Source organism: Podarcis pityusensis (assembly GCF_964106645.2).
Source record: "Podarcis pityusensis genome assembly, chromosome: 3".
Classification (NCBI taxonomy): domain Eukaryota; kingdom Metazoa; phylum Chordata; class Lepidosauria; order Squamata; family Lacertidae; genus Podarcis; species Podarcis pityusensis.
Genome location: NC_138026.1, coordinates 12,287,368 through 12,302,813, shown reverse-complemented (window position 1 = coordinate 12,302,813; position 15,446 = coordinate 12,287,368). Strand labels below are relative to the sequence as shown.

At 42.8% G+C, this 15,446-nt stretch overlaps 1 protein-coding gene and 1 long non-coding RNA gene across 4 annotated transcripts in view; one reads left to right on the top strand and one right to left on the bottom strand.

Moving 5' to 3' along the window:
• The window catches only part of PLCB1 (phospholipase C beta 1), a 481,134-nt gene that overhangs the window by 13,464 nt on the left and 452,224 nt on the right, over positions 1 to 15,446 (bottom strand). The window contains exon 32 of one of the 3 annotated variants that reach the window (XM_080998940.1): positions 12,265 to 12,330. The exons of the other annotated variants lie outside the window; for them this stretch is intronic. Within the exon in view, the coding sequence (XP_080855066.1) occupies positions 12,289 to 12,330 (42 nt within the window). The 3' untranslated portion in view covers positions 12,265 to 12,288. The remainder of the gene's footprint in view (positions 1 to 12,264; positions 12,331 to 15,446) is intronic. 3 annotated transcript variants of the gene reach the window in all.
• Positions 4,549 to 6,315, top strand: LOC308473746. The gene is made up of 2 exons (XR_013984276.1): positions 4,549 to 6,081; positions 6,123 to 6,315. It is a non-coding gene; the product is annotated as an uncharacterized lncRNA (long non-coding RNA).

Here is a 15,446-nt window from a genome sequence, read left to right as displayed (position 1 = left end):
GAAATTGTCAGGAAAGCAAAGAAAGTTAGGTAGCAAAATGTGCAGGTACCTAGGCGATTTCTGTAAAGTGAGAGTGAGTGTGGTGTGGCTAACTTGTATATTTTTTCCTGGTATTGAGGAATGATCTCTGGTGCTATTAGCAGCCAGTGTGTATGTGTGTGTGTGTGTGTGTGTGTGAGAGAGAGAGAGAGAGAGAGAGAGAGAGGTGGGGAGAGATCTCCATCATTAGGGCCAGCAAGTCATAGCTGGGTTCCCATGGCAAGAGTAAAGTTGGTGCTGGTAGCTATCTCTCTATTTCTGCCTCATGCTACCCCCACATAGCAGCTATTTCGTGATGGGCACCCCCAAAACTTTCTCAAAAGTCAACATGTACCCACTGGTCCCAAAGAGGCTGGTGATCCCTGAGCCAGCGTTATCTAGACAAATTGCTGCATTACCTCATACATGCCCAAATCCTGAAAATCAAAAAGCTGTCCAGTACTGTAGATAATTTTTGGTTATGCTGAGCTGTACTGCACATCCAGAAAAGATGGTGAAGCGTATTTAAGAAAATGTACAAAATCACCAGGATGTCACTGAGATAGGTTTTTAACCCAAACTGAATTTAAAACATTAAATCTAGATAATATGATTTTAATCTGAATTTAAAGTGCTCTGGATTCAGTTTTTATTGCAAATTGTGGATTCGTCCCTTCACCGTATGTTTGCTTACTTTGCTTGGACGAAAATAATTATATATAATTTTTTTTAAAGGAATGATTGCCTTGCCCTTGACACATGTTTGGAGAAAGGTACACAGTTCCTGTCAGGTGCCCAGCAACAAAATGTGGCCATGAAGAAGTAGGGTAGTTTTAAAGCCAGCCTCTGGAGTGTCATAGCTGCTGATAAGGTTAATAAATTAATAAGTAGGTTATCCTAGAAAGTAAGGAACATGTCCTAATATAGCAAGAGTTTCAACCACAGGAAACTATAGGGAAATATAATACTTCCCAAAGCAGTTAGCTATTATTCCCCCTGGATATGAAGAAAGCACAATTAGCTCAAATGCTTTTGGGACTGCTTGGATAGAAGCTCAAAAACTGACCTAAGGAATAGCTGGTGCTGTCTGGGAGCTGAGATGACATGGAGCAAGTGGCAACAAAAGTAACTGTCAAGCTTTTCATTTGGGAGATGTAGACATTCTGTATTTCTGGTCTGAAATGTGTACAACGCTAAGAAAGAAAGAAAAAACCTTGAAAATTGGTCTGGGGCACACAGATAAGCTTATTGTTGGCCTGTTTCCTTTTGCTCTGTGGGTATGAAATGTGCTTGAACTAACCACATGCCAAGCTTGTTGTGTGAGATTAGGGGGGAAAGGTGTTTTTTGTTGTTGTTGTTGCTTTGCATGTAGATTTCCCAAGTTTTCTGGACCCTTAAAGATCCCTCCTCATTCAGTTCTAAGTGTTGGGAGCGTTCCAGAAGAAACCCTTACAGATTTGGTGGGGCTGTGAAGAGGCTCAGACAACTTTGGAAACTGTTTTAACTTGGAATGAATAAATGGACACTTGCTACGGGTGACTGCGGAGGGAATAAGCTTTGCTATTTAGGAAAAAGGTAGCAGCTGCAGAGGCAGTTACGTCGTGAGAGGGCATAGGTGACAGCCCAAGGAAGTGTAGAAGAAGAAGAAGAAGAAGAGGAGGAGGAGGAGGAGGAGGAGGAGGAGGAGGAGTTTGGATTTGATATCCCGCTTTATCACTACCCAAAGGAGTCTCAAAGCGGCTAACATCCTCCTTTCCCTTCCTCCCCCACAATAAACACTCTGTGAGGTGAGTGGGGCTGAGAGACTTCAGAGAAGTGTGACTAGCCCAAGGTCACCCAGCAGCTGCATGTGGAGGAGCGGAGACGCGAACCCGGTTCCCCAGATTACGAGACTACCGCTCCTAACCACTACACCACACTGGCTCCCAGTGTTGAGGCAAAACCTGAGGCTCTACATTTTCTAGAATGTGTACACACTGTTGTGGGTTTGGAGGGTCAATTGGATCCCTTCCGAACCTGTGATCTTGTAGATTTGGTGTAGAATCTTTAAGAGGAAACCAGCCAAACTAGTTCCTTAGTTAAGTTGATGGCTTTGACTGGCCAGTTAAGAACTGTGGTTTACAAGTCTTAGGAGCTCGCCATAGAGACAAATGACACATATATTTTCCCACATCAACTGGCTGGATGCCGGGGCATCCTTGGATGCAGAACAACAGGGTGTGTATTCCTCTGTGCTGGATTTGAGGTTTCCCCAGAAACCCAAGGGGGAATCAAGATCCATCCCTTCACAATTCTATTATTCCATGATCTGTTGGGGCCCAAAGGCTGAAGAAGCGTAAAGGAGCTGGAAGTGGACAATTCTAGAGGAACCAAAACAACACACTGTTGGCAAGATCAGGCAGTCTTCCATATTGTGCACCATGTGTTTTACATCTTGCATTTTAAGAGCCGTTGCATGAAAATAAAGATGCTAAAACACAATCTGGCAAGCAAAATACTATCCTCTCCCATAAACTGTGCCGCAGTCAGATACGGAAGATGACAGCACACCAGGCAGAATTCCAGATCTATCAAGCACATATTGTCAAACGCGACAACGTGCACCCGGAGTAAATTATGGCATACTTCCTAGTACTGGATCGTGACATTTACTGTGGCTCTTATTTAATTTAAGTGCCCTTACTTAGGCAAAGCTCAGAAGATGATGTGCTCCAATAAGGGCCAAACTACACATGTTGTTCTGTTGTGCAAAATTCTACCCCTCCCAACTCCCCCCCCCCCAGCCTGCAAAATTTATCTGTGGAGTCTGCAGACAAAAGAGGGAGGCCAGTGCGCAGGTGGCGAGTGCCTTAAAAAAGAAATGGCACAAAGGGAAACAATTATGCTGAAAATCCTATCTCAGATGCTATTTGTCAAAGCAGCAGCACTGTGTGTGTGTGTGTGTCTGAGAGAGAGAGAGACCCAATCTTCAGCAGACAACAGCACAGGGTAAAGGTAAAGGTAAAGGGACCCCTGACCATTAGATCCAGTCGTGACCGACTCTGGGGTTGCGGCGCTCATCTCGCTTTATTGGCCGAGGGAGCAGGTGTACAGCTTCCAGGTCATGTGGCCAGCATGACTAAGCCGCTTCTGGTGAACCAGAGAAGCATGGAAATGCCGTTTACCTTCCCGCCGGAGCGATACCTATTTATCTACTTGCACTTTGTGCTTTCGAACTGCTAGGTTGGCAAGAGCAGGGACCAAGCAACGGGAGCTCACCCCGTCGCGGGGATTCGAACCGCCGACCTTCTGATCGGCAAGTCCTAGGCTCTCTGGTTTAACCCACAGCGCCACCCATGTCCCACAGGATACAAGCGGTTAATAATCCCCTCCCTGGAGCCAGTCTTCCATTTTAATTTTGCATAAACCAGGGGTGCATTTTTTGTAAAGATGTTGGGGACATATTGAGCTTCAGTATCATATCCCATTTGAGATTAAGAAAAGCAGAATGAAGCCCACATATGAAAGAGGCAGGGCTCCATGTCCTCTCTAATAAAACATATGTTTCCTTGTTACTGAAATTTAATTGCATAGATAAAATCCTCCCAAATCTGTAGAAAGTGGTTATTTCTTAATTGCTTAAGTTATGCAAATAAGTTTTTTTTTTTTTTTAAAAAAAAGGATTACATTTTTCTTTTGCAACTCTGGTCAAGGTAACTTTACCACATGCATGATTAGGTCATGACAATCAAGGTCAACACATACTTCTTAAAGTATTAGAAATAAGATTGAAATACGAAAAAGTACCTTTCCCCCATGCAGTATACCAGAATTTCTTACATAAAGTTTTTATTTATCTGGTTGCAGCTTTGTCCCTCTCAGTTAAGTGTGTGTGTGTTTTAAGAGGTGCAAAATATTTCTCTCCCAGGAAATAATTTAAAGGTTAGGACAGAAGCTAGCAAGTTAAATCCTCAGCTGCATACAACCATTTATAGAAATCCTTTTATGAATGGGACTTTCTAAACACAGTTCTAAAAACTCATTTTTATTCATGGTTGTAGATGTCAGGTTGAATGAATGAATGTGCGATCATTTCAGACCATGGACCCACTTTTAGCACAAACATGGATTTTGGGGAACAACTTCTTTTTTTTACCATATAGTCGTATGATTGCTGTGCTGCTATCTCAGCCCATCAGCTGAATAGCAATGAAACAGATCATTTTCAAAGCAGTGCTGTTTATGAAGAATAACCAAGGAGAGACTCTTGGTAGCAAAATGTATCTTGATTCTCAGAGTCCCACATTCTAGAAGGAAACATATTACTGCTAGGGGCCATAATAATATGATCTGCATACATTTATAAACTGGACAACTGTCAGGGACTGCCTGGACACTGAGGAGTGGTGGCTGGATACTGATACTACTACTACTAATTTTATTATTTATACCCCGCCCATATGGATGGGTTTTCCCAGCCACTCTGGGTGGCTTACAGCACATAAAATAATTGTAAAACATTAGATATAAAAAATTTCCCAATACAAGGTTGCCTTCAGATGTCTTCTAAAAGTCAGATAGTTGTTTATTTCCTTGACATCTGATGGGAGGGCATTGGTGCCACTACCGAGAAGGCCATCTGCCTGGTTCCCTGTAACCTCACTTCCCACAGCGAGGGAACAGCCAGAAGGCCCTCGGAGGAGGACCTCAGTGTCCAGGCTGAGCAAAGGGGGTGGAGACGCTCCTTCAGGTATACTGGGCCGAAGCCATTTAGGGTTTTAAAGGCCAGCACCAACACTTTGAATTGTGCTCAAAAATGTACCAGGAGCCAATGTAGGTCTTTCAGAACCGGTGTTACATGGTCTTGGCAGCCACTCCCAACAGGACTGTAGCTGGAGGGGTGAGGAAGCCCCCCCGCCAGGGGCGCAGGCGAGGGGACACAAAATCGGCTTAAAAATATGTCCATAAATATGTGTACTGGATTTTCTGTGAAAGAATTCATTACAAGGTGAAGTGCGTGAGGAATTGAATGTGGGGTTGCGGGGGTTGGAGGAGAGGCAGAAAGAAGAGCTAATTTGTCTGTGGCTAGGGGGCACAATCTGGAGGGTTCTGCTAGGGGTGCAAGATCACTTAGCTACGGCTCTGACTCCCAGTCACCAGTCTGGCTGCTGCATTCTGGATTAGTTGTTGTTTCCGGGTCACCTTCAAAGGTAGCCCCACATAGAGCGCATTGCAGTAGTCCAAGCAGGAGATAACCAGAGCATGCACCACTTTGGCGAGACAGTCCGCGGGCAGGTAGGGTCTCAGCCTGCATACCAGATGGAGCTGGTAAACAGCTGCCCTGGACACAGATTTGACCTGCGCCTCCATGGACAGCTGTGAGTCCAAAATGACTCCCAGGCTGCACACCTGGTCCTTCAGGGGAACAGTTATCCCATTCAGGACCAGGGGGATTGCAAATACATGATGTAGCCACAATAAAATTGAAAGGAATAAAACCATTCAGGCAGCTAAAAAGTAGTTTGCAGGAGATGGGACAATAAGTGGGGTTGGAGACTGACTTGGAGGAAGGGATTAGTGATCTGGGGGAGCCTGAAACAGCTGGGAGACGGGAAGCAGAGGCAGGAGAAGCTGCAGGATTGGAGAGTGAAGGTGTAAGGAGGAGGGAGAGAGAGGTCAGGCTGGTCTAGAGTCAAGGGCTTCCACACCTTCTCCTCCTGCCTCCACCTCTCCTGCCCCACTGTCTCCCAGGATCAGGAGAGGATTGAAGAGACAGGAGCAGAAATGGGTTAAACGCAGGTGGAGTCCTTGCCTACTTGTGCGCAGCTTGGGTGGGGGAGATACATAAGTTGAGGTCGAGGGTGGGCCTCTCTGTTGCGGCCACTGCCTCATCGGATGCTCACCTACGAGTAACTGAGAGGCATAGTGTTATGCACTGAGTTGAATAGGATCCAAAATGCAGCAGTCTGATTGGTCCTAGAACAATAGGATCCAGAATGCAGCAGTCTGATTGGTCCTAGAACAATAGGATTCAGAATGCAGCAGTCTGATTGGTCCTAGAACAACAGGATCCAGAATGCAGCAGTCTGATTGGTCCTAGAACAAAAGGATCCAGAATGCAGCAGTCTGATTGGTCCGCAGGAGCCACCCAATCCAACTCCGGGTGGAAGTGAATCCGCAACCTGATTGGCCTACAGGAGAATCCCAGAATTAGCCAATCACGTGGGGCCCATTGTGTAAATAATGTATATAAAGCAGACATTTCGGGGGAACTTCCATTCCTCACTACTCTGAGCTGAATAAAGAGCATGAAATCCACACTTGACTCCGAGTATATTTCACATAGGACAGAGGGACATGCCTTTTCCTAACTTGTAAGCGTACTTTTGACAATCAAGAGCTAATTCCTCCCTCTAGACATTCCTTGTCTGACAGCACCATGACACCAGCGCAGTTCAATCAGCTAGGAGCTCAAGAGAACTAAAGGAAGTAGGGCAAAAGAAAAGAGCCCTCACCTAAAAAAACCTATAGTTCCTCTGGTTCCCAGCCACAGTTAAAGGAGGACAAATGGGACATGCAAAAAAATGTTGCAGTGTGGAATGCCCTAGCCAGCCACTTCTCCTCGCCGTATTTCCTCTGAGCCTGGTTTCCATTCCCTCCCTCTAAAAGTTAGCATTTTGTGCCCACTGAGCAGGCTCAGTCCACATTAGGCTGCGAGCGCGGGTGGTGCTGTGGGTTAAACCACAGAGCCTAGGACTTGCTGATCAGAAGGTCGGCAGTTCAAATCCCCGCGACGGGGTGAGCTCCCGTTGCTCAGTCCCTGCTCCTGCCAACCTAGCAGTTCGAAAGCACGTCAAAGTGCAAGTAGCTAAATAGGTACCACTCCGGCGGGAAGGTAAACGGCATTTCTGTGCGCTGCTCTGGTTTGCCAGAAGCGGCTTAGTCATGCTGGCCACATGACCCAGAAGCTGTACACCGGTTCCCTCGGCCAATACAGCGAGATGAGCACCGCAACCCCAGAGGCGGTCACGACTGGATCTAATGGTCAGGGGACCCTTTACCTTTACCTTTATCTTCCAAATGTAGGCTAGAAGAGCACACTCATGCTAAACTAGTGGAAGTGATATCACAGCTCCACATCCAGTGATTCAGAAATGAGGAGAAGCTCTCCATGGCGCTGTTACGTATTTTCCACAAGACAGCACAGGAAAACACTGCCTCGTTTTCCCTTAGAAAAATTCCATGTTGGGAAGTAACAAATGAGAAGCTGATGCCAAAATAAATTATTTTTCCTTATTAAAAACAAAGCAGAGGAGACTCGTGTGCCTCCCCACCTGTCATTTCACACTCTGTTTTATGTTACTGCTGGTCACACATGTATTGGGATATGGAGCGACAACACAGAACATGTCACAGCCCTGATGACACAGCCCTGATGACAAGCAGAGACTTCTACATTTTTTATGGAATTAATTTGAGGGCCACAAATGCAGACGTTCAAAGCTTAGTGTCATACACACCTCCATGGCCCAAACCATCTCACATGTTCACTCCCTGTATGTTTCCCTATATGCACGCACCAATCTTCCACTTGTGGGAAAGCTGATCAGCCTGCAGGTAATTACTGTATTTTTTGCTCTATAAGACTCACTTTTTCCCTCCTAAAAAGTAAGGGGAAATGTGCGTGCATCTTATGGAGCGAATGCAGCCTGCACAGCTATCCCAGAAGCCAGAACAGCAAGAGGGATTGCTGCTTTCACTGCACAGCGATCCCTCTTGCTGTTCTGGCTTCTGAGATTCAGAATATTTATTTTCTTGATTTCCTCCTCCAAAAACTAGGTGCGTCTTATAGAGCGAAAAATACGGTATGCTATGGCCAGCAATCCCCAACCACATGTGGATCTATTTGGGAGGAAGTTCCTGAAGTTCCTTGCCTGCAGAAACTTCTGTAAGGAAGGTGCAGAACGTGGACACCCATTGACAGCTTTCAAGGGAGTCCGAGAGACATAAACAATAGCACTTCTTCATACAATGAACCATTATGGAATTTGGTGATGGTCGTCGGGGCTTACATGTTCTTCTTGAAGGGGACTGAATGCATTGCTAGAAGGGAAGCCTACTGTATCAATGGCTGCTACCTTGCAAGTTCATTTTATTCCACCAGTTGCTAGAGGAAGTCAACAAGGCAGAGGACTGTTGCCTTCATGCCCTGCTTGTGGACTTCACGGACATAGCTAGCTAGTGTTGGAAATTGAGTCCTGAAAAAGAGCACTGCTCATATGTACGTAGTTTGGGTTGTGCAAAATTTGCTTAGTTTGTTGTGATGGGGATCAGGGCTTGGTTTCTTCCCCACATGAGCATCTGTTGTAAGTAGCTGAGCCTCTCCTGTCCCTCCTATCTATATTCTTGCTTGCTTCCTGACCAGAAGCAGGAGAAGGTGTTGCCACCTTTCGCCTGGGAACATGGAGGGCAACTGAGAGAGCATTGGAAGGCAAAGTGCAAAGGCACAGCTGATTTCCCCATGCAATATATTTATGAAGACCTTCTTGCTACTGAAATATATCATGGAAATGGCTTGGCTGTTCTCTGAGGCATCCACCAGCTGCTTAAGGATGCTGGTAAAGGCTCTGACAGCTCGGTGGGACTCCTTTGACTTGCTAATAGGATAAAAATAAACCAAGGAGTGTAGCTAGAAGTCAGGTGGAATTCAAAAGGCTCTGGCTGGATCTTCTTTTTTAAAAAATTGTGATTTCCTTCTCTGAATGCCTTTTCTACCTAATCAAAACTAAAGATGGGGGGTGGGGTGGGGAGCCTATTCTATCTGTGGTGGACAATGTTACATTAAATAACTGCTTCCCCCAAAAAGAAACTAATACTAGTATTCACCAAAAAGAAATCCCTCACAAAATTCTTTCCAGATTATTATTTTTTTACAGAAGCTATGTTATGTTTAGTCTTCCTCACAGTCTAGCTGTGAGGCATCCAGCTTAACGAAAATTTAGGATTAAATAATAAAACATACTGAACAGAAGTTAATCACTTTTAAGTACTACTCATTTTAGAGGAAGAGATTTAGGATGCAATCTTATGCAAATTTATGTGGGGGGCAAATCCCATTGAATTTAATGTGATCTTTTCTGAATAGACATACATAAGATTTTTGCAGTATATACTGGCATTAAATGTGAAAGAAAATGGCCGTACTTTGCACTGAAACACAAGTTTCAATATTAATTTCACATCTTCCCCCCAAATATTAGCTACCTTCCCATGGCACCTCTAAATCGAGGCTATTCTAAAATTGCTCGTTATTTTCTGCTTTTATTTATTTACTGCATTCATATTCCACCTTTCTGCCAATGCACCCAAGGTGGTTTACAATTTTAAAAGGCTAAAACAGAAATGACACAAAGTGTAGAAGGCAGAGCCCTCTGAAGCTGACTGGAAGCTGATGGCACCAGCTCCACAGTCAGTCACACGTGTCTTAAGCAGCCTCAGGGAAGGTGGAAGAGAAGCTTTTTCTAACAGTTCCCTCAGGCTATTAATGATTCTTCTCAGGAAACGAGGGTGTGTGCTCCCTTGCCTAGGGAAGAATGAGTTTCAGCCCAAATTTGCTTCTGTGTAATGTCTGTCTTGGAAAATAAATAGTAACTGCATTAGGATGTATTCTGAGCTATTTAGGAACATAGGGAGCTGCCTTTGACTAAGTCAGACTATTGGTCCATCAAGCTCAGTATTGTCAACACGGAGAGGCAATGGTTCTCCTGTGTTTAAGTCCGAAGTCCCTCCCAACCCTGCCTGGAGTTGCCAGGGACTGAACCTGAGACTTTTTGCAACCTAGGTATGTGCTCTGCCAGTGAGCTATAGTTCTTTGTAAGCTTTCTTATCAACAGATCATTTCTTCTTTCCCATTAGCGTGCAGGGCTAATGACATTATATGAGATGTGCCAGAGTTTCCTCCATCAGATGGCAAATAACTGCCACTACCAGCTCTTGAGATACGCAGTGCAGATCCATCTATGCAATTTCACATGTGCTCTTTTAAAAAATGCATTCCATGTAGTTTCCTTGTTAATCTATCTAATCTATCATCTATCATCTATCATCTATCATCTATCATCTATCATCTATCATCTATCATCTATCTATCTATCTATCTATCTATCTATTTGTAAACAAACAATAGCTCTGAATTAAAATTCGTACTTAAGCCAACATACACATTTAACTATCATTTTATCTCAATGTATTTCATTCTAAAATAGACATTTTTGTGCATTTTGGTACATGGACTTGTCCCAAAAGCTTCTGTGCAATTAACCTGCAAAGCAAATTGCCTTGGGGCACCTGGTCTGCTGAATGTTGACTGTATGCGTGCAAAATCTCCAGGGTCGGATTTAGGTTTGATGAGGCCCTAAAGGCTACTGATGAGGCTACTGAAGGTAATGGGGCCCTTTATATGGCCAGCTGTCCTTTGTCAACAACAAATTGTCACTGTTTCTTGTGTTGAATATATGCTATATGGTAATTTATTGACCTAATAGTTATTTAAAGCCATTTGCACATAGCAAATAGGAGCCTACACAACACAAAACACTGTTGCCGTATGTAGGTTTTATTTTATTTGTTTTTTATCTTATATTTTGGAAATGTACATCCAGGTTTCTTTTCCTTTAATTTTTTTGGGGACCCCCAAGAGAGTGGGGCCCTAAGCTATAACTTGTTTAGCTTATACATAAATCCGGCACTGAAAATCTCAGACTTCCTCTGAAAGAAAAGTTCATGAGAAACAGCACTTGATTCATTGCATAGCTATGAGATGGAGACGTTTGTATACCGAATTAGGTAATTTCGCATTGAACATCACCATTTAGTCTCAGGGAGAGATTTTACCAGCTGTGCTATCCTTTCAAAAGTGGAAATATCATTGCCTGAACATAGGAAATGCCTACATGCAAACATATGCTCTATCACTGAGTGGGGCCCTGACAGGACAAGTTTAATGCCATTCCATCTGGTAACTGCATCTCCAGCAGTACATTACGAAAAGAGGATTAGTCACAAGGGAACCATTCCATAATCGTCGGGGCCAAATCATGGCTACTCAGTGTGTCATGGGATAGGTATCGAGGGCTTTCAAAATCACATGAAGCAAGGACTTACTTTACCATGGGGGTGCCATGCTTTGTTAGTATGCAAATTACTTTGGGATACATACAGTAGAAATATTAATCTCTATTTTCATGGAAGGGCGGTGTTGCAAGGAAAGCAGCATGCAGCTGATGTCAACATTGTCTAAATTGCGCTGAGCCGCTTATTTTCCAGTTTCAAGGCACTGAACTACAGAGCATAGTGATGTTTTTGGCTTATTTAAAACAAAGCAACAAAACACAACAACACCAGTTTCAAGTGCTGGTTTGAGAGTTCCCTCTTCCTAGCAAGACATTCTGGAGATTTTTCATTCTCATTTCAAAATGCAGAAAACCCTGTTTCACAGGACTTCCTTGCTTCTGTTATACATGATTTTTCTTTCTCTCTTCTATTCTGACATCTCTCGTTCCCTTGGGCCGCTCTATTCCAGATTATTTGATTCCAAAATATTTTAGCAAGTGACTTTCATCAATTATTCTAAGCCCATTTCTTTTGCACATCAACCCTGTGAGGCAGGTGAGGTTGAGAGGCAGTGAGTGGCTCAAGGTAACCCAGTAAGTTTCAGGGTCAAGTGGGGATGTGAGCCTTTGTCTCCCAGGTCCTAGTCTGATACTCAGAGTTCACACAATCACTTCAAAAAATGCTAACTTGATATGACCTCCAAGTTTCCTTTTCACCATTTCAAGTACTTGTCTGAAGTGGGAACAAAATCGTAATTATAAAGTTCGTGGCCATACAGCATTAAAAAAATAGTAATACTCCTGATCTCAATTCTACCTGCCCTCCACAGCCCTCTTAATTATCATTAATTGCATACATTTATACCGTGCATTGCTCACTGGAAAGGTGGGAATTAACAGAAGCGTTGAAGTTTGCAAGCAGTGGAACTTCAAAACAGCACAAGTTTCTTAACAGAAAAAATAATAGAATAATCAGTGATAGACTTTGTCAAGTAACCAACAAACAACATCAGGGATTTAAACATGCAAAGGTGCGTATCGGGGGTGGGGGGAGGAATTGGATGAATCAATGGCTATTATGTTAGGATTCCTACCAATATGTACAAAATGAGAGTTGTTAGTTTTGCTAAAGAAGAAAGGCAAATGTTTCACTCACTTTCACTAGTCTCATACTCCATTTCTACTTCTGTTTTTCCTCCTCTACTTCTGGTTCTTCTATGCTCTTTAAAACAAAACCAAGGATCGTTTTAATTTTAGGAGAACGGCAATTGCTCTAAACTAGAATATGACATTTTAAACAAAACAGCTAGTAACACACAAACATAGATATAATAATAATAATAATAATAATAATAATAATAATAATAAAAAATTTCATCATTGTGCTTAACGAACAACAAAAAGGTCATTGAACACGTCTTTAATGCCACCTCTTCGACGTTTCTCTGGTTGGCACGCATATCCAGGCAATGAAACCACTCTGTCCATTCTAACTCATCAAAATGTGACAGCGCTTTCTTCAAGTTACAAATCTATTTTCGAGTGCAGAGAGAATAGTTTCAACAGGAAAGAAGATACCTCCCCCGCCCCGGGGATAATGGCAATCTCCACAGTAGAAGATATAACCATCCATCATTTTGATTGCCAGGTCAGAGGCAGTGCTCTTGGTCAGGTAAAGTCAAGGACTACTAAGGGCGGGCAGTTCTTGGAAAGAATACCTTCTATAGAAACAAAATTTTCTTCATTAATCTGGAGTAGGTACATAGGAATGCCTGGTTTCCTTATGTGTCGGTGTTATTTGGGTAGAAATAATAGTGGTAGAAATCAGATAAAAAGACTACATTTTACCAACTTTGGTTCCCTTGCAGATTGACAGTTCTACTTTGAGATGCCAGGGACTGAAGCCAGAGGCCTTTTGCAAACAAAATATTTGTTACTCCACTGAGCAATAGCCCTTCCCCAATTCCATCCTTGACTGGCATGGTTTAGGGAAGTCATGTGAACAAACAAAAGCTAGAGACAGCTTCATTGCACCAGCTGTATCTGTGATGTTCTATCATGTACTACCATGTTCTAATTATTTATTGTGTGTAAGCTGTGTATTGCCATGGTCTCTGTCATACCAGTTTTGCAAACTTTGGGGGCACATTGAGCAGGAGCTGGGAATAGCCAACTCAATAGTTTTGCAACCATAACATCTAATAAACTAATAAAAGTAATAGGACACACACAGCCCTTACTGTGCATAAACTTCTTTCTATTCTTTTTTTTAAAAAAAAAAAAATTTCTATGGTAATGAATATACACACGTCAAGTCAATCCAGTTATGCAACCCATGAAAAGAAAAATAAATGAGTAAAGGCTACTTGACCCTACTGCATCTTCTTTAAATTCCTGTTGCCTGAAATTGACATTATGTCAATTGGAGCTGCAGGGATCATGACTAATTTAGAAGCAGAAATCATCTTGGGCTCCCATCTTTAGCCTCTTGACTTTAAAAGGTCTGCCCCTTGACATTTCAAAAAACAATCTTCTAAACAGAAAACACAGTGTATGACGGTGTACGTATTAAGGAAGTCTAAAATTGACTGCTGCCCTTCCTATTCTTGCTGGAAATTGAAATCTATACACAGCTGCTGTTTCTTCTTCTTCTTTACAACAACATGTCCAAAGCTGCTCAAAATAAAACTGAAAATTTCAATAAAAGTATCTTAATAAGATGAAACATTTTATTACAAAGATTAGTAAGTGAGCATTGAGGTTCTATTTGGCCGCATGATAACCAATAGCCACTGACAGACCAATCCTCCATTAATTGTCTAACTTCCTCTTAAATCTATCTATGGTAAGTAAGTGCTTGGATTGGTGACAAAGGAAGTCCTATCATGCACACAGGAATTACGCAACCTTTTCTTTTCATATCAAGCATCGCTAGGACCCCTTACGACAGCACAGCTGTTGATTTGTCTACTTATTTAAAATTATTCTTTGTGATTTGGCACTTGCTCAGCTGAGAAGGTAAGTTCTAAAATAAACTCAAGTGCATTTGAGGCAACAGAAAAGTAGTATTAAGTAAAACAAGCAATTACATATTCCATTTCCCATTAACTAAAAAGTTATATGAGTCATTCTTGGCTTTCTTCCTTAGAGACACATTAGAGGGTAATTTAAATGAGCACGTTTTATTGGTTTTACTATACACAGATGCTACTGTTTCCACAATATGCATATTATTACATTATTGCACAAAGGATATTATACTTCTATCATTTTCGATATGGAGTGCATCTGCAGGACAACAGCACTGATAGTATGGTTTCATGAGACCCCTGAATCTTATTAATAGAGGAAATGTAGAAAAACTAAGATCATGGCCACTGGTCCCATCAACTCCTGCCAAATAGAAGGGGAAGAAATAGAGGCAGAGAGAGATTTTACTTTGTTGGGCTCCATGATCTCCGCACATGGTGACAGCAGTCATGAAATTAAAAGACGCCTGCTTCTTGGGAGAAAGGTGATGATAAACCCAAACAGCATCTTAAAAAGCAGAGGCATCACCTTGCCGACAAAAGTTGGTATAGTTAAAGGTATGGTTTTCTCAGTAGTGATGTATGGAAGTGAGAGCTGGACCATAAAGAAGGCTGATCGCTGAAGAATTGATGCTTTTGAATTATGGTGCCGGAGGAGACTCTTGAGAGTCCCACGGACTGCAAGAACATCAAACCTATCCATTCTGAAGGAAATCAGCCCTGAGTGCTCATTGGAAGGACAGATCGTGAAGCTGAGGCTCCAGTACTTTGGCCACCTCATGAGAAGAGAAGACTCCCTGGAAAAGACCCTGATGCTGGGAAAGATTGAGGGCACAAGGAGAAGGGGACGACAGAGGACGAGATGGCTGGACAGTGTTCTCGAAGCTACTAACATGAGTTTGACCAAACTGTGGGAGGCAGTGGAAGACAGGAGTGCCTGGCTTGCTGTGGTCCATGTGGTCACGAAGAGTCTGACACGACTAAACAATTAAACAACAGCAAGGAAAATAGAGTAGGCTTATATTATCAATGTAGAAAACAGGACAGGAAAAACAAATCATAGAGTGGGGCAGGGGAGGCCTGTGGTCCTCTATATGTTGTCAGAACTGACTGTTGGCCATGCTGGCTGGGGTTGATAAAAAGTTGGACTCCAACCGAGGTCATCCAGACAGGTTGTCATCCCTGCCATATAGAATATCTAACTCTTCCATTTCTAGACGTAAGCGAGTGTTCCAAATGTGCCTTTACCTCATGTACTCTTAAATTACATTATGCCATTGCTACATACCCTTTTGCATTTGTGTCGGAA